General features: G+C 42.5%; 1 protein-coding gene across 1 annotated transcript in view; it reads right to left on the reverse strand.

The window, feature by feature from the left end:
• AKAP14 (A-kinase anchoring protein 14) overlaps positions 1-18,476 on the reverse strand; it is a 20,691-nt gene extending 2,215 nt beyond the window's left edge. Inside the window, exons 1-5 of the mRNA XM_039842464.1 lie at positions 18,127-18,476; positions 9,056-9,221; positions 6,274-6,440; positions 6,096-6,187; positions 674-853 (exon numbers count right to left, since the gene is read on the reverse strand). Coding sequence (XP_039698398.1) covers positions 674-853; positions 6,096-6,187; positions 6,274-6,430 — 429 coding nt within the window. The 5' untranslated portion in view covers positions 6,431-6,440; positions 9,056-9,221; positions 18,127-18,476. The remainder of the gene's footprint in view (positions 1-673; positions 854-6,095; positions 6,188-6,273; positions 6,441-9,055; positions 9,222-18,126) is intronic.
• Between the last annotated feature and the right edge of the window lie 703 nt (positions 18,477-19,179).

Consider the following 19,179-nt stretch of genomic DNA (forward strand, 5'->3'; position numbering starts at 1 on the left):
TCATCTTGGTAAGAGATGATGGTGGTGGTCGAACTGGAATGGTAAGAAGTTGTTAGATTCAGGGCCTATTTTTGAAAGTAGGGCCAACAGGATTTCCTAATGGATTCAATGAAGGATGTGAGAGAGTCAAGGATGATGCCAAAGATTTTGGCCATCGGCTGAGATGAGGGAGACTGCAGGTCAGCTTTAGAAGGGGAAATTGGAAGTTCAATTCTGGTTACAATAAGTGAGGTTTCTTAAACCTGCAAGTGGCAGAGGTCTGAGCCGGAGATATAAATTTGGGGCTCATAAACTAGAGGTGGCATTTAAAGCCAGGAGACGGGATATGATCATCAAGGCAGCGAGTATAGAGAAGAGGTCCAAGACCCACATTTTGTGACATTCTAATACAAAGAGGTTAGTGGGAGGAGAAACCAGTAGAGACTGAGAAGGAACGGTCAATGAAGCAGGAGAAAAACCAGGACAGTATGTTGTCCTAGAAGGCAAATAGAATGTTTCGTAGAGAAAGGAGTGATCAGCTATGGCAAGTGCTGCAGAGAGGCCAAGCAGGACGAGGACAGAAATATGACTATTATGTTTTACAAAGAAAGGGTCATCAATGATCTTGACAAGAGAAGTCTCTATTCTCATTGAAGTCTTATCAAAGGGAGCAGGCAGGAAAGGAAGAGCTTACCGGAGGTTTGTTTTTGTTGAACTTGATAGTGAAGAAGGCAGAGGCAGAGCCTAGTGCCGTGGGTGTGTTAGCGGTTGGGATGCTCCAGCGTACAGAGTAGATGTAGTGGAAGCTGTGTACCACATCTTTTGTCTCTATCAACTTTGTGTAGTGCACCCAGCGGTCTTGATACTCCCAACTCTGTTTAATAGAAAAAGAGCACACAGAGAAAAACAAGCAGACTTCTGTTTAAATCCTCTGGATAAAGGCAGCACACAACAGTGGAGTTTATAGCTCTGCTTCTGGAGTCCATTTCTAACATTTTTGATTGGGATTCAAACTAGAGTCAACTCCCAATTATCTCCACAGTGGAGGAGATAAGAGGTGGAGCTGAAATTAAATGAATGACTAATGCAAACATCACTTGAGATTGGGCTTTGTACTGTAGAGGCACATGCTCAAATGTGTGTGGGTACATAGACACCACAAATACATACACACTCACTTCCTTCCAGACCCTTACTTGAGAGGCAAGTTTAGTTAATTGAAAAATAATTAGTGATTAGAACATGTGGTCTGTTCACTCCTCTCTGGGAGACCTCAAGGTGTGACTAGAAAGTAATGAGGCTGATTTTACAAACTGCTGTTGAAAACCAAACTCACTTAATTGCAGCCATAGATGGTATATAATGTCAGAAAAGGAATGAGTCAGGCAATAGGATCATCCAGATCTCTCAGATCCCTGTCTACACCCTTGGAGAAGCTTTCCCTCCTAAGCACAAATCTTACCAGCACCTAGGGTCCACAGAAGTCATAATGCAGCCCTGATTCTTAGCACAGGGCCAGGAATGCTATAGATATTCAAGTTCAATTCAACTGGACCCCCTTGGGCTGGCTTTTAGGGCACAGGCAGCTCACGAGTCAAAAAAAAAAAGATCCTGAATTAAGATGAAGGTCCACAGAAGGAAGTGGGATTGTCTAACAAGCCCAGTGATGTGCACAAGGAGTGTGGCAGAAGATGGTAAAAAGATTTCAGGCCTCCCTTTAAAATAAAAAGAAGCAGGCTAGCCTTCTGCCTCAGCTTACTTTATTTCAACCTTCTATCCGATTGGCTCTTTCAGTTAGCCAGAGAGGAGCACCAGATTCTAGATTCCTTGAGATCAGGGACTGTGTCTTCCTATAGAGACCATTATTCCTTTTAAGGAAGAAGTCCAACAGTCAAGCTCATGAAGCCCATAGAAGCATACCTTTTTTCTAAACTTTCTGTATTATTTGATGTATTTTGTCAGCCCTAATAGTTAATCTGCCACATAATCACAGACTTTGTAGCATTTGAATGGTCCCTAGATATCATCTAATGAAGCCCCTTACTTTATAGATGAGGATACAGGGGCCTAGAAATGGGTAAGGACAGTCCAACACAACAGAGGAGACAGGAACCCAGGTTTTCTGAGTAGCCAGCTCAGTTCTCTCTCTGCCTCACTGGATGCATCAGTGCTAAGATTTTCTCCCTCTCAACTTGGTGTCAGTGTTTTTTTTTTCTTTTGTGAACTGAGGCAGCCTTAGACACCTCAAATTCAACTATCTCCATCAGGCAATTTCTTCCTTTTTTATCATTGTGCAAGCAGCTGACTTTCATGTAGCTCCAACGTGTTTTGTAATTTTTACACAATGTTGCTTCATATCCTCACTCTGAGGAAACAGTATCTTATTGTGCTACTCTATCATGGATGGCTTAGCCCATTACATGTTATTGGATGCTCAGAATCAACAGGCATCTAGAACTATATGCACAAAACTGTTATCAATGGTAAATGATCTTTGAGGAAATAGAAATGGGCATTATGGGGGTGTAGGGGTAACTTTCATTTTCTACTTTGTGTCTTTTTGTTCACTGGGGTTTAATAACAATTCTTTATTTTTATTATAAAATAATTTTAACTGTGTGTTAGGCAGTGGGAATTTTCCAATTTTTCTCTCATAAAGAACTTATTTGTATATTCTTGTTGCCGAATTGTGTTTCTGAAGAGAATAAACCAATTATTGTGCCCACTGGCAATGTATAAGTGTACCTATTCCCTCCCCACAAACACACAAGCCTTCTTACATCAGGTTTGATCCACACTGCAATACCTTAAAATCTTTTGAATTTCCATTTTTCATTGATAGTAAACTCTTTATGATTTTTGCCATCAAAAAGTCCTTTTTCCCAATAAAATGCATAGAAGAAAACAGGAACTAAACTCAGGGACCTTGGACTTAAAGAGGATTTTATGAATTTGATCTCAAAAGCAAGGGAAGTAAAAGCAAAAATAAATGAATGGGACTACATCAAACTAAAAAGCTTCTGCTCAGCAAAAGAAGAGACAACCGTCCGAATGGGAAAATATATTTGCAAGCAACACCTCCGATAAGAGCCTAATATCCAAAATATACAAAGAATTCATACAACTCAATAACAACAAAAAAAAACACAAATGATCCAATCGAAAAATGGGCAGAGGACCTGAACAGACACTTCTCCCTAGAGGATATACAAATGGCCAACACATATATGAAAAGATGCTTAACATTGCTAGCTACTAGGGAAATGCAAATCAAAATCACAATGAGATACCATCTCACACCCGTTAGAATAGCTATAATCAACAGGACAAGTAATAACAAATGTTGGAGAGGATGCGGAGAAAAAGGAACCCTCATACACTGCTGGTGAGACTGCAAATTGGTACAGCCACTATGGAAAACAGTATGGAGGTTCCTCAAAAAAATAAGAATTGATCTACCATATGATCCAGCAATCCCTCTACTGGGTATTTACCCCAAAGACTTGAAAACCCATATTCAAAAAGATATTTGCACACCGATGTTCATAGCAGCATTATTCACAGTGGCCAGGACATGGAAGCCACCGAAGTATCCTGTGATAGATGATTGGCTAAAGAAGCTGTGGTACATATATACGATGGAATATTACTCAGCCATAAGAAGAGCTGAAATACTGCCATTTGTGATAACATGGATTGACCTCGAGGTAATCATGCTAAGTGAAATAAGCCTGACAAAAATAGCTGAAAATCTCATGATATCACTTATATGTGGGATATAAACCTAAAAGCAACAAAGAAACAGGACAAACAAACAGAGACTCCTGGACATGGAGAATAGACTAGTGGTTACCATAGGACTATAGAGTATTGGTTACTAGTGGGGCAGGGGAGGAGATGGGAGGTCGATGTGATAAAGGGGGTTAAATATAGGGTAGGAGGAGGAGGCATAAAGGGATAAAATATATGGTAGCTGAAGGAAACTGGGCTTTGGGTGGTAAACAATAGGATATACAGATGTCAAATGATAATGTACACCTGAAAATTATATAATTGTATTAACCAATGTTACCCCAATAAACTTAATTATTTTTTTTTAAAAGTCCTTTTTCCTACTCTGGTGGAAAAGTATATCAGACAGACTTATGATCAAAACTTCATTTTGCTGCTTAAACAGGAAGACCTTGGACATACTGCCCAACTTCTCTGAGCCTCAAGGTTCTTTATCTGTCAAATATACCTACGCTAAGGTTTGTTGTGAGGATTAAGTGAGAGAATGCACATGAAATGCTTAGCAGTGCTTGGCACAATAAATAGTAACTCCAAATTTGCCAATAGTAACTCCTAATTTGGTGTACGGTGGACTCTGGGAAATCTGCAATAAGCTTGAGAAAGCTCTTCATTAGAAATGCCTGGCACTTAGTTGGTAGACTTCACTTCTAGGACTTGCTGTATTAGTGGGGTTGGGAACAGGGTGATTTGATGTCAAGAGTTATATAGAGCTTTTAGCTTTCAATCACCTTCTACTTTCTAATCATCTCTATCCACACAACAACCTACAAAGTAGGTAAGCTCTTCATCTATGAAAGAATAAATCCGTTTGTGTATTTAACACATATTTATAGAGCACCTGACCTTTCTGGAGGCTTGGGACAGAAAAATGAACAAAAGTCTCTGCCCTCATAGACCATATGATCTGGTGGTGGGATAAAAGCAATGGTATAAATAAGTAAAATCTAGTATCTCAGGTAGAGCTAAGTGCTAAAGTAAAACTAAATTAGAGAAGGAGAGAGGGTTGCAATTTTAGATGAGGTAGCTAAGAAAGGCCTCAATGAGCAGGTGGCATCTTAGCAAAGATCTGAAGAGAGGTAAGGCATGAACCATAAGAATAGATCTCAGGGGAGATTGTTCCAGGCAGAAGGAACAGCAAGTGTAAAGGCCCTGAGCTAGGTATATACCTGACAGTTGAAATGCAAGGAAACACGTGTGGCTGTAGTGAGAATGGTGAAAATGGAGAAGGCAGTAGGTGATGGAGTCTGAGCAGTAAGTTGGGAGGGATGGGGGTACTCAGATCATGTTGGGAACTGTAGGCCATTGTCAGGACTTTCTTTAGCCTTTTATTCAGAATAACCAGTAAGATTTGCAGGGGAAATTTTTCCTGCTTGTTCTGTGCTCCATTCCAGCCTGATTCATAAATCCTGGGTTGCAGGAGGCAGGGACTTTTGCCCAACCCCAAATGGAGAGATGTTCCAAAGCAGGAAGATCCAAGAGTAACTAGTACTTTGTACCATTCATCCTCACTATACTCTGGATATTCCTTCTAATGAGAAAGGTTCATTGTGCCCAGTAGAGTATAAATGGAGGGTGTGGAGCCAAAAATCTCTGGCTTTTCCTCATTCTCACCTGACCAGGGCTGCCCAGGGCCCTTAGGGCTGTGAGCTTTGATAGGCTGGCCAGAGGACCAGAGACAGCAGGAAACTTCTCCCAGGGGTGGGAGTCCGCCTACACCAATTTCAACTGTTTCTCATCCGAGGAAATACAGTAAGTGGGGATTTCAAGTCATTATTCTTAATCTACCTGCAAGTTATGCAAAGCAACCCAGGGCCTTTTCACCAGAGCTGCCAGGTAGAACCACATGAATAGGGTCAGAGCCAGGCACAGGAGGAAAAGAAAAATAAATTCACAGGCATGTGCACCTAAGTATGCGGGCAATACGTTCCAAAGCTACAACAAAAAGACTTTTGATCCATCTGTATCCCCTCTGTTAATATGAGCATTCTAAAGTTGCTGATGAAGAACTCTTGTTTGGAAGAAGCAACTCTCTCCTTATGGCATTAGGCCCCCATTTAGAGCACCAGATAGGAAAGTTGCTTTACTGAGAATATCAGATTTTCCTAGGAAAATGTAAGGTTAGGATGATCCAAACACAGGGAAACACGATTGTGCTTTTCACCTTCAAAGACTATCCTATCTTGATTTTGGAACCCAGATGAGGACATCTAAAAGCCTTTGATATCATCTCCTAGGGATTCTGGGCTTCAAACTTTTCATCAAACAAGAGCCTTTTTATTGTTCTTCGCCCTTGTATGCCACGGTGGGGTGGTCAACTAACTTACCAAAACAAACTCCTCAATTTGTTTACGGCCCCTTTCTGCTGTGAATTCACCGTGTGTGATCCAGTTGATATTTTTGATGGCGTATTCATCTTCTGCAAACAAGGTGTAAATTTGTTAGTTGCCTGGTAGTGTGACATATAATGAGACAGTCCTTTAGGCACCCAAGCAGGATTACTACCTTTCACAGTTTTAATAGCAGCGGCGATGGCCCTCTGAGCTAAATTTAGAGCTAGTTCACTCAAATCGCTGTCATCTTCTGTATCGATTGTGTCGCATGAAGAACAAATATACACATCTACTGTCTCCTGAAATCTGACATTTTTAGTCTTATTCATTTTCTTTTGCCTGGAAAAAGAAACTCAAAAAGTTAACTTTTGCATGCGTGTGTGCACGTATGCATGTACACATTCCTGTAAGTACAGACTATCTCTTGAAGAATCACAAGAGACAGGAAACAGTTGTTTCTTCTAGGGAAGGGATTAGGGGTTAGGGTAGGAGTGAGGCTTCACCATTTACCCTTTGTGCCTGGCTGCTGAGATCTACTTTTCCTGAAAACCTAGGATTTCCAGATTCTCATAACCATGAAGACTTAAGTCAAGATGTAGTAGAATGATTCATAACTTCTTTGGCATTCTAACAATACTGATTTCTAGTTGAGTCTAATAGAACCTCAAACCCTGCTTTCGGGGACTAAGGACACATGACTCTTTACAGATAAAGTGAATTAAAATGATTAAAGGCAATACAGCATAGGAGGGGTTGGTTTTTCAGGTTTTACTCTTAGATTTTCCAGGTAGACTATTACATCGTCTACCAGAAACTATCATTTTTTACCATCTTATTTTTCCCGAAAATATATAAGTATTAGCTTTGGTTAACACTTCCAGAAAAACGTTAAGTGACAGTGGAAATAAGGAGCATCCTTCTTTTGTGTCTAACTTCAATGGGTATGCTTTCTGGTGTTACACCTATAAATATGATGCTGGTTTATGGCTTGAGATTTATCATATCAAGAAAATATTTGTCTGCTACTGTTTTAGTAAGGTGGTCATCATAACTTATAGTTCATATTTTCCAAATGCCTTTAACATCTACTGAGGCTGTGAAAATTAGATTTATCAGTGCTGTGAAGGGTTCATCACAGAGCTAGGAGCCTTTGCACATTTTCCATCATTTTTTTCCATCTTTTCCCTTGAGTAATGGATTCTCTTTCCCTGCTATACTCTTGTGTCTTCACTTATGAGAAGTCACTTCTAGCATAGTTATAAATCCCTTGCAGGTAATCCTTGCATTGGGGTGCTGCAGGAAAGTGGATATCTCTCTCCAAAGGAAGCTATTTATTTTTCTATAAATAGCAACTCCCAATTCGGGGTGTTTAATATGCCTCATTTCATTTAACTCTCACAATGCCCCTGTGAAATTGTGCACTGGCTACTTTTAATTGGCCCTTTTAGATCCACTCTCCCCAGATTCCCCTGCCCTCTACCCTGGAAGGCTGACCTGACTGGACTATATCAATGGGATCTCTCATGCCTTCTGTCTTTTAGGAGGTTCCACACAATGGGGAGACCAGGCTGAAGGGAGGAGAATGAGGTCAAGGTAGATATTACCTGGAGCAGAGGGGAATCCCCTACAGGGTCACCTGTGACTGGCTGCATGGAGAAGGCCCTTGCTTCTCCCAGGGCAGCTGTCTCACAACTCCTCAGTCTGGTAAGAGTATTCTCTCCCCTCAGCCCTATGGCCCCATTGTTACTAGCCCTGGGGAACTGCATTTGCCCTTGATTCCTCACTGTCTACTCACACCCTTGTAAATATTCCCTTAACCCTTCCTTACCTATCCTACTTTTAGTATGCGTACTGGGACCCTGAGTCATAAACAGAGGGACTCTTGTTACCATGTGAAATGAGGAAGCCAAGCTCAAACCCAGACTGTTCATCTCCACAGCCCGAGCTCTTAACTACACTGCTCTCCTCCCTCCAAGATTCACAGAGAGTCATGGGGCCCTGTTCTCACATTTCCGTCTGGACTCCAGATGTGCTCACTCTCTTTGTGTAAGCCTCTTTCAGAAAGAGTCACCCTTTGTTCCCTTTGTCGACACCACCATTGGTCCTAGGGTGCGGTGAGTGCTGCACAAGGCAACCTGGTTCCCATGGCCATCAGTCCAGGAATGGTTTGAACAGTCTTTGAACATTTTGGTAATAATGCTGACTCATGTTCATCTGAGTCATATTAGCATTTTAAGCTCAGTTTGCCTCTGCCTCAGTTCCCTGTTACTGCATCTGAGGGGTGGACAGGGTCATCTGCTGAGGTGAAATGGAATGTTCCCAGGCTGCCTATTTGAGAGCAAGCAGAGACTTAAGGGTGGGTCTTAAGGGAGTCTGAAGGCCCTTAACCCTAGAAAACTGGCTTTTCCCAATTTGGCCAAAACGATTTGATGTAAAACTCCAAAGTTAAAGACAACAGCAGAGTATTTTTGGTAAATTGGTAAATTTGGTAGGCTTTGGTGAGTCCATACAGCAACTTGATCCTTCAGAAAATTTGGTGACTTGGTCATTCAGTGACTTGGCTTTCAGCAAATTGCCTCTTGAAGAATTGACTGTAAGCCAAATGTATGATTCCCAACACCAAGCAAATGAAGTGGGGGCTTTATCCATGGAAGCACCTCCTTAAACCTTTCCCCTGGGGAGCCCCGTGAGCCAACAGGAGAAGGGAAGTGGGGAGCAGGGCTCAGGAAGAAGTTCAGATCTTGTCCTCAGACTTTTGTGAGCACAATCATTCTTAAATGTCCCTCCTACCAGCCTCTCCTATTTCTTTTTCTCCCCTTCCCTTCCTAAGGAGGCGGGCAGAATGGGTATGAAAGGTCAGGGGTGTGGTCAAGTTTTGGGTCTGGGTGATGAATGGGGAGAACCACTGCAGGTCCTTTTTGTGGAACCGTCCCACCCTTCGCAACTTCCAATACCTGAGTGACCAGATCCTTGTCTGGAACAGTAGTAGCCAGGGAAGCCTCAGAAGGAGTCTCTTAGCAGCTTTTCCCCAGGATTCCCAGCCGGAATGTTTACAAATGCTGCCAGGGTAACACCAGTTTCAACGAATGAGAAGCAAAGCTCAAGTGTTTCTGACTGCTTCTGTTAGTGGAGAGGGTTAGTCAGTCACAGCGATAATCTGACTTCCAAAGCAGAATCAAGCTGTAGTGTCCATATTCAGCTCCTCTCCAGCAGGAGATGAGCTTGCGGGGCTGTGCCAGGGGGAATAGCAACAATGGGCCTCGCAGCTGGTGTGTATTGGGGTCCTCATTATGTGCCATCACTGTGTGAAGGGCTCGGTATGTGTTAAATCATTTACTTCTCACAGCAGCCATGAGATGGCTATTAGTATTTTCATTACAGTTGAATGAACTGAGGCACAGAGAGTGTTGAAGAAGTTGCCTAAAACTCAAACCCAGAGCTGTCTGACTTCACTGTCTGAGCTTTTACATATTTATTCCCAAATTGAGAGGTTAGGACCACCCTTGCTTGATTATTTTCAAAGATGTCTTTTTTTCACTAATTTATTGAGATAAAAATCATGTAACATAAAATTAACTATCTTAAAGTGAACAATACAGGAGCACTTAGTACATTCACAATGTTTTTTCTCTCATATTTTAACATCTATGAAATTGGAATTCATTTTATAATCAATGATATATTAAGGTTTGATGGATAATGTTTTTAAAAATTCTTCATAGTGGAATATAAAATAAAGTACACCTTTCAGTTGATGGCATGTTAGATTAGTTGAAATATGATACCTGGTGATCTTCTTGGATTTTTGAGGAAACATACATCTCTGGTGCACCCCACTCATTTACCAAGTGTTTTCAAAGATGTCTTCTATGAATCAAGGATGAGCTGATAGTATAATGGTTATCAGCATAGACCCAGAAACAATTTACTTAACATTTCTAAGTTTCCTTGTCTATAAAATGGGGATAATAGTATCTATAGAATAGTTTTTTTATGAGGATCAAATCAAATAATTCATGTAAAGACTGAGAACAGTGCCTGGTACATCATAAGCTCTCTCTATAATGGTTAGATATTATTTATAGTACTGTAGTACTATAAACTGTTCTTTTAAATGGTGAAATCAAAAGTTGTTGGCCCTATGTTATGACCCAATTTTCTTTTATTAATTTATTAATCCATGAAATCTCCAAGGCTGGGAGCCCTTGCCCTTAGCTCTTAACCACTGTGTTCTGTATATGGAGTGGTTGGCTTCTCGCCCTATGACAACTAGTCTCAAGCCCAACAAAGAAAGGAAAATGCTGTGCTAAGTGTCCTCTCTATCCAAGAAGAAATGCTGAGCTCACTGCCTGGAACACACCACATACACCGAGGTCCCACACACAGGGAGCCTGTTGCTGAGATGGTGTAGTGAGGCGGCAGAATGGGATTGGAAGGAGAGAAGGGTAGAAGGTAGTATGGCTTAGTCAGAGGAACTCAATCTCTGATTTCAGAGGGTTTTGTAGGGGTCCAGAACAAGTATCCCCCTGGCATGCAGATTACTTTGAGCTGAAAGTAAAGCCCAACAAACTGAAGAAGAGTTTTTTCTAACCTCCTTCTTACCTACCTAAGGGAATTCGGATAGAAAAACCTGCTTCAAGAAGGGAACCTTAGCATATTCACCTTAGTGTAATATAAATTAAGTGTGGCAGATGGGGAGGATCCAGGCATTGTCTGTTAGACTCCCCTCAGTGTCCCATTGTATCTGGGTACCACGGCATTTGTTATGACATTTGCTCTTTCTCATCTACCTGTGAATTGCCTACTCTCCCATTAGAGTCCCAGGGCCCTGCTTCTGTCTCCTTAGTCCAGAATGGCATATATACCTCATTTTGACTCACTGTCTTTGAAATTTTCATGCTTATGTGAACTCTACATTCGCACATACTAAAACTTGATTTTCTCCTGTTAATCTGTTGTATGTCATTTGGATTATTTGACCAGTCAAAAGAACTAAAGAGAGGAGGGGAAAGTTTCCCTGGCCCCAACAGTTTCAGATCCCAGCTCTACCATGAACTGGCTTTGTTTCACCTCTTTGAGCTTCTTCATGTGTACGATGGGGATCTTAATAGGAATCACTTTATACGGTTGATAAGATGAAATGAGGCAATTCATATAGAGCACTCAAAACAAGGACACACTCTAAGTGCTCAACAAACATTAGTTATTATAATCATGATGATGAAGAGACTCACCACAATAGACAGAATAAAAAAGTATACGTCAGAAAGAGCCCACCACTTCCCCAAAAGCTGGGAGAATTTGCCTGGGACAACAAGAGCAGGTGTTTCTTGAGCTCTCACTGTTTAGGTCTAATGCCCAGCAACCAAACCAGGAGGACTTCCCGTGGACACTGTCATTGGTGAGGACGTAGGCTCCAGATATATGAATGCTATTGATAACTGGCCTGAGTTCTGTTTGCTGGTCACACCAACTGCTGGGAACCTTCTAGTGCCACAGCAGGCCCTATCGGAAGCCCTGCCCTTCCCCTGGGCTCCCTGGAGCAGAGGGGGTTAGCTGGAAACATGAGGACCCACAGTAGGTGTATTCCAAAAGCTTCCTTTGTGTCAAGCTTTTGTGGTCAAGGGCAGTAAGATCTCTCCTAAGAAGCCCTGAGGCCACTGGTGAGAGGCCCAGGGTGAGGCCCAGGCCTTGGGAGGGCTTGCAGTGGGAATCTTAATTGCCCAGGGGAGAGAGTGATGCAGGCAAGTGATGAGAAACTCCTTGTGGGCAAAATGCTTTCATGGGGGGAGCCAAGAGAGATTTCCCAGCCGATTAGAAAGGCTCTTCTTTGAAGATGGAGCTTAACTCCCTAGGGCTAGAACTTTACCTCCTACCCCCCAGCCGAGGCCCTCACTGAAGCAACAAATTCTGGCCTCAGGGGCACTCCAGATTAAGAGGGCTTTTGAACTCCCGGACAGCACTGAGGACAGGTCCTTCCAAACGTCTCCCTGTTCTCCCCAGTGCAGATAAGAGTGGAGAAGCGACTTGGAAGACCTGAGATGGAGGGGAGAAGAGCTAGGAGTAGGTGGGGCTTGGAAGGAGGAGCCGGCCAGAGGCTCGCCCAGCCCCTTTTCTCAGGAAGGAAATAGACGTGGCTAGGAATCCCCAAGCCGTAGTCCCCATTCTGATGCCCCCACTCCGCCCAGAGCTTCTGCTAGCATCGGGGTGCTCTGCCTCCTTGCAGCCCCAAGCCCTCGCTCCTGGCCCGGTCAGTGGGCCAGCGATGTGCGTGGTACCTGTGCACAAAGACAAGCCAGCACCGAATGTCACGGGCCTTCCAGACCGTACTTATGGAGTCTCCTTTGAAAGAGCAGGCCGTTCTCCCCTGATTGTGCCATGGTGGCTCGTCCCAAGAGAGAGAGGGGCGGGCAGCCCTGACGGCCCGCCATGCCCACCTGGGCCTCAAGCTGCCTTGCAAGACCGACTGCGGGAAGAGGTAAAGGGCAGGGCCTCACTTGCCCCGCCCAATTTGTACCATGGATATGGTGCTCAGTAGAGAGAATTGTTTTGGATACCTTTACCAGTTTCCACGCTGTTAACTTCTTCCTGAATTGAAGAGAGTTTGGGGAGGGGCCCCCAGGCAAAGGTGGTTGAAGTCAGACCACAAGAAGAGGGGCCCTCTCTTCAGGACTCCACACCCTAGTCCTTGAATCACATTCTTTCCCGCCTGTGTCCCTTCAGTCATGTTCATTCCCTCGCAGTTTCTGTCCTCTCCACGGTACACTCTCGTGCTCACCCAGTCGCCCCCTTCTCTTATTTATCTTATTCTTTTTCCCTTTCCCTAGCAAGGCTGTCAGCTCCCTGGAATGAAACTCTGGCTAAATGTTGCCATTCTCTTGTCAAGTGAACCCAGTCAGTTGGCACATATCTTTTTAGAGGTGGCAGGCACTATGAGGAAGTGAAGCTAAAAAAGTCAAGGTTCCCACCCTCAATGTACCTAATATATAGTTGGGAAGATAAGGTGTGCTTACACGAAAAGACAACTAGCAAGTCAAATGTAGCAAGGCATCTTGGATTTGGGCAGGTTCTAAGAAAGTGTGGCTGACTGAACTTGCTTCAAGTCTAAAGGGCTACCAGACTGTACCAGGAAATGGAAAGAAGGTGGTAGGAGCCCAGGGCCTTTCCTAAACTGAGGCCCATCCTCCAACAGTAAAGGCCACAGACCCTAGGTACAATGCTGGTCAGTCCTAAATGGGCAGACCCCGAGAGTCATGATGTCACAAAGACCTCTCAGAACATTCTAGCCATCCTTGAGCATGCAGGTCTGCCTGATTGAACAGTGCCTTGCTCAGAATAAAAGTACAATGGCAGAGCTGTTTCCGGATGCTTGGACTTTTGATGGCGATGCCTTGATGTTCTGATCCATGGTCATAACTACATTGGGCCACTCTTACAGGCACTGGATGAAAACTTCAAGTTGACTTCAGATCTGACCCACCCCACTCCCAAGGAGTGAGCTTCTGGGGGCTGCACTGTTTTCTGGCTGTAGAAACAAAGGGTATTAGGCCTAAAAGGAAAACTCTGAATGAAACATACACTCCCCAGTGTGGTAGGTGGCACACAAGTGGACAGGTGAGGTACACTAAAGAAAATCTTAAACACATGGGAAAGATTTTTGTTTTCTTGGGGCAGTAATTCTCAGTGCTTCCACTGTCTTTCCTACCTTTTTTCTACTGCCTTTGGAATTACAGTTTTGGGGGATCATAATTGAAATTGCATAGTTGCTTGTAATTTTTATTACCTGACCACTCTCTAGCCTATATATAATAATTGGTTTTCTCATGTTTTCTGGAACTGAGAAGATACCTCCCAAGAAAGAAAAAAAAAACAGATAAAAAATAATGTGTTCAAACTAATAAAGCAGCAGTTACATGGGTTTACACATGATCTGCTGGGCCATTTTCTCAGTGATGACCTGAAAAGAACAATTAGGTCTTTAATCTTGAATCAAGATTTGTGGAAATCCCCAAAACAATGATTTGGCTCTTCACTGCAAAAGTGCCTTTGGAGGTGGGGAAGATAAATTACAGCCAATAGCATCAGACACATAGGGTACATAGATATGCCAAAGAAACCCTTAACAATTAAAGATTAAGCAAATATAGCTCTAGATTTATTCTTTACAGAAACTTCCTTGTCATCTTTTATGAACAATGCACCAAAATGTGAAGGTTATAAGAACATTCTCAAGCCCAGCTCAGTGTGCTATAGTGTCTGCTCCAGCTTTGTCTGGAAAGCAAGGAAGAGCACATCCCAAAAGAATATTCCAGAGTATGCACACCTCAGAGATGAAATATTTGGTCAGAGGGTGTGGATGAAGTGGGAGCGAGAGGGAAGCATTACACAAGCACACACAGACCCAAACCAAGAAGCCAAGTGTCAGTCTCTTTAGCTGTCTAAAATCTGCATCAACATACTTAGGGAAGAAAAGTCTGCAATTGTTCCATGTGTCTCACAAGAGAACAATAGAATAATTTTAGTTCTAAGGTTACAAAAGTATCAAGGTGATAGGAAATCTTGAAAACCAAGTGATGTTTAATTCGCCCCACCTCTCACCCCTACCCTCATCCAGAAGTTTCCTGTTGAGTACAGTGGCTTCAATCCCATCCACTTACCACCTTCCCTTAAAACAGAGCAAACAGCAATTCCTGAGAGGGGTAACCAGACACTCAGTTCTCGCAGTGGCATTAAGCTGGATTTTCCTGTTTTCAGAAAATACCTTCAGAGCAATTGAGGTTAGTATTGTCTGTTGTCTTTGTTTGCAGTGCTCTGGGAATCCTTTAGTTGTGATCACTCATTCTAAGAGGGAACCCGATTGCTGCCACCACCTACACTTGGTTATGCACTGGGCCCGAGTGTCCTCCCGACATCGCATTTGCTTAAGTGCCTTTGGGGGACCTGAGGATGGAGCGGATAGCTGTTTAGGGGGTGCTTACAACACCAGCAATGATCCCTTCCACATGCACAGCGTTGTACAGTTACAAACTATTGCATATACGCAACATTAGGAAAGTCGCAGATACTCAGGGATATAATGCAGAGGACACACTATCTTCACTCGAGAGATGGGAGATCTGAGGCCTGGAGCAGTGAAGTGATTTGCTTGTGGTCACAGAGTTGACAGGTGGTGGAGCCTCCTGTTGTGAAGATCCTCCCATTTCTCCCAACGTCACCCATCAAATCTTCAGAAAAATCTGTTCTTTGCTTTCTCAGCCTAAGGCACATTACTCGCAGTGAGTTGGGATACATCTTTGGGAAAATGAATGCCTCCAGGGAAGGGATAAAGTTCAGGTTTACAGATGAACCAAGGGAGAACCTGGGATCTGAACTTGAATGAAAAAATTAGGAGTGGGAGGAAGAAAGGGGATTGCCCCCATAGTCCCGATAAGTAGGAATTAAAATGCACTTCCTGGTGTATTTCTTCATGCAGACCCTGCTACTGTTTTCAGGGCTTCTGTCTCTGCGCTGACACTTTGGGCTACCTAAAACAGTCTCAAGGAGGGGCTGTCCTGTGCATTGCAGAACGTTTAGAAGCATTGCTGGCCTCTAGCCACTAGATGTCAGTAACACCTCCTTCAACTCCCCATGTTGTGACAATGAAAAGTTTCCAAACTTTCCAAATGTGTCCTGGCGGAAAACTCGCCCTGGTTGGGAACCATGGCTTTCAGTCCATCCTCTGCAGAGCAGACGGGCAGATGTATGCAAGTCACCAACTTACTCCCCTGCTTCCTGCCCTGCAGAAGCTTCCAACTGTCCTCAGAAGAAAAGTCCAACACCCTGAAGGAGACATACCAGGCCCTTCATGTTCTGGGTCCTGCCAACCTCTCCAGTCTCTTTCCCCTCTACTTCCTGCCTTGCAATCTTTGCTCTAGCTCTAAACAAATGCTTGTAGATTGTTACCACACAGCCATGCTAGTTTGTGTCCCCACATTCGTGCTGTTTTCTCTGCATGAAGTATCCTCCCATCAGTTGTTTATCTTGTAAATTCTACCCAACCTTCAAGACTTGGCTAGGTGTGAGCATCATGTAGAAACATACCCTAAGCCCTTTCCATTTCCACCTGAGGGCTAGGTCAATCTCCACATCTGTGCTCCCACAGTACTTTCTGCAAAATTCTAGCATAGCACTCATCACCCCATCTTGTACTTGTCATTCGCTACTACTATCTGTGAGCTCCTGGAGCGCAAGGCTGTGTTTTATTCAAACCTGAGGCAGAGTGCTGGCAAGCAGCATTTACCCAGCAGTTTACTGAAGTGAGACACAAAGAACAGTTGAAAGTACACCAGTTTGAGTCAGAACACCAAGATTCTAGTCCCTATTCTATCATTAGCTAGCTGATTGCTTCCCATCCCTGAATCTGTTTCTTCATCTAAGGAATAAGATTTTGGACTAAATGTCTAAGAGTCCTTATAAGCTAAAATTGCTGATAGTAAAATGTTCCTTTTTAAAAAATGTTTCACTTAAGTGTTTCCCAAAGGGCAGAGCCATCTTCTTCCTCCCTCTTCTGCATGTGCATAGCTTCCTCTACCTTTTTCCAAGTCTCTTCCTATTGACTGTTTCACTTGATCCCAGAAATGATTATGGCAGCCTGGAAGACCATTCTTCCAAACAAGTGATGTAAAGGTAAACTGTCAGGTGTTACCATTATTGAAGATGGAAGAATATGTGTATTTACATGTACATAAAGAGACCCTTCCAGGTGGTGTGACAATCAGGTAGGTGGTAGGCAGGGGATTAGAGCAAGTCTTTTCACTGAATACCTTATATTAGGAACCGGGCCGCACAGCAGGAAGTGGGCGGTGGGCAGGCTAGCAATTCTTTATCTGTATTTACAGCGGCTCCCTAGTACTAGTATCACAGCCTGAGCTCCACCTCAGATCATCGGGCATTAGATTTTCATAGGAGCACTGGTCCCTGGTACCAAAAAGGTTGGAGTCCATTGCCTTATATTGTTAGATTTTGAGCTATCAGAATACGATATCTATTTAAAAATTAAAGATAGTGAATACAACCAAATGAATGGCATCATTTCCCAAGCATCATTTCAACTGGCCTTAAGAGCAGGTGACACATATAGACCTGAGGTCAGTGGTCAGATCACATCCTCTTCTGGCTACTTGCACTTGTAAAAAATCAAAAGACCAAGCCCGATACCGTCTGATCTCAGAAGCCAAGCAGGGTCGGACCTAGTTAGTACTTAGATGGGAGACCACCTAGGAAGACCAGGTGCTGTAGGCATAAAAAATTAAAAAATAAAAAAAAAAATTACTGGATTATAAGCTGACAAGGTCCTTGCAATCTGTGAGGTCAACCAAGTACCTACTCACTTGACTTAAAAAAAAAAATCAAGAGACATGGAGGTTACAAAGTACCTAGCTTCTAAATGCTTTAATCCGATTCACTCCCTGGCAGTGGAGTATAAAAATAAGGCTAAATTTCATAGCAGGTTTCACAAAAAAAAGAGGTAGATTCAGACCCTCATGTTGAACTCAACTGATTTCTACCTATCATTTTGTTGCCCCTTACTATACAGCCCTGACATTCACCTAAGGAGAAAAACAGTGGATGATCCCTGCCTGAAGGCGCAGTGGAGAGATGACATAAAACTCAGTAGATTTAGTGACAGATTTGGTAATGTTGTCAATAAGTCTGTATCCCTCTCTGTACTGCCCTTTCTTCCTTTCCAGAGATAGTTCTCATAAGTATCAGCTCAATGAGGCCTGTGCAGCACTAAATGTAGAGCAGAGGTTGCATTAACTTTGTAATCACAACCATGGCTTTCCTTGGAGAGTTCCATCATCACAGGGTGGTACAATATAGAGAGCCTTACTCTCTAAGTGTGAATGCCACCTCCTTGCTCTCTAAACCCTGCCCATAAGATGAGATCCATGGAAACCATACAATGCAGGTGTTTAAGGTTATCAACAAAACAGACGTTAAACTGGATAAAGGAAAGAGTTGAAAAACAATTTAGTATTCTCACCTAGAGGTCCTGTGGTCATCCAGGATATTGAGCTATACACATGGAGTATCACCACCTTTACAGTAGTCAGCTTTTCAGATTTTTGTATTTCAAGTGGTCAGGACACTCATTTTAATAAACATAATGATTGTTGTTGCTGTTCTACACTAAAAACAAAAATCAACACTTAAGCAAATACTATGTATTAGATGCAGAATGCATGAAAGCTGAAGGTGCAACCTCAGTTTTAAAAGCATACTAACTGGGGTTAAAGAAGTACAAATTAGCAGTTGATAGATGGTCACAGGGATGAGAAGCACGGCATAGGGAATGTAGTTAGCATTAATATATTGGCTAGGCGGAAAACCAGAGGAGAGAAGGAGCAATTAGGGGGATCATTTTATAAACTATATAAACGTCTAACCAACATACTACATACTTGAAACTAATAGTAAAATTTTTTAAAAAGTCTTGAGAAACAAACAAAAATTTTTTTTTTTAAAGCATCCTAACTGGAATTTTAAACACCATTGGATTCACTCAGAAAAGGAACTAGGGAAAAATATTTAAATATCTATTACAAATAGTAGCAACTATCATTTATGGTACATTAGGCACTGGGCAGAGTGAGTAGGTACTTGGTGTACATTATGTCTATAATTTTACAAGCCTCAGCTACTCTAGTTTTTTTTGTTTGTTTGTTTTAATGATAAAGCCATGTTGAGTAGATTGCTTGATCTTGTGTAGTATTATTTTAGAAAGTAAAGAAAACCTTTGGTTCTACTTTTTAATTTTTATTACATACTGCATAATACACTACATAACCTTCTAGCAGGCGCAGATGAGTGTAACTGAGTTATTTTTCATCAATCGGGGAAATGCTTCCTTAATCAATGTTCTCCAAACCCTGAAAAACAGTGTAAAAAGGAAAATGTGAGAATTCTGTTCCTGTCAGAGGTACATGTATGTACTCTAATTTCTACTGTCACCAAATAGCATTCTCTGTTATTAAAGTACTTTCGCACCCTACATTTCTCTAACTGCAATAAATTGGACTGAATTTTATAATCACTA

The sequence above is a fragment of the Pteropus medius genome, unplaced genomic scaffold (assembly GCF_902729225.1).
Source record: "Pteropus medius unplaced genomic scaffold, Ma_sr-lr_union100, whole genome shotgun sequence".
Taxonomy (NCBI): Eukaryota; Metazoa; Chordata; class Mammalia; order Chiroptera; family Pteropodidae; genus Pteropus; species Pteropus medius.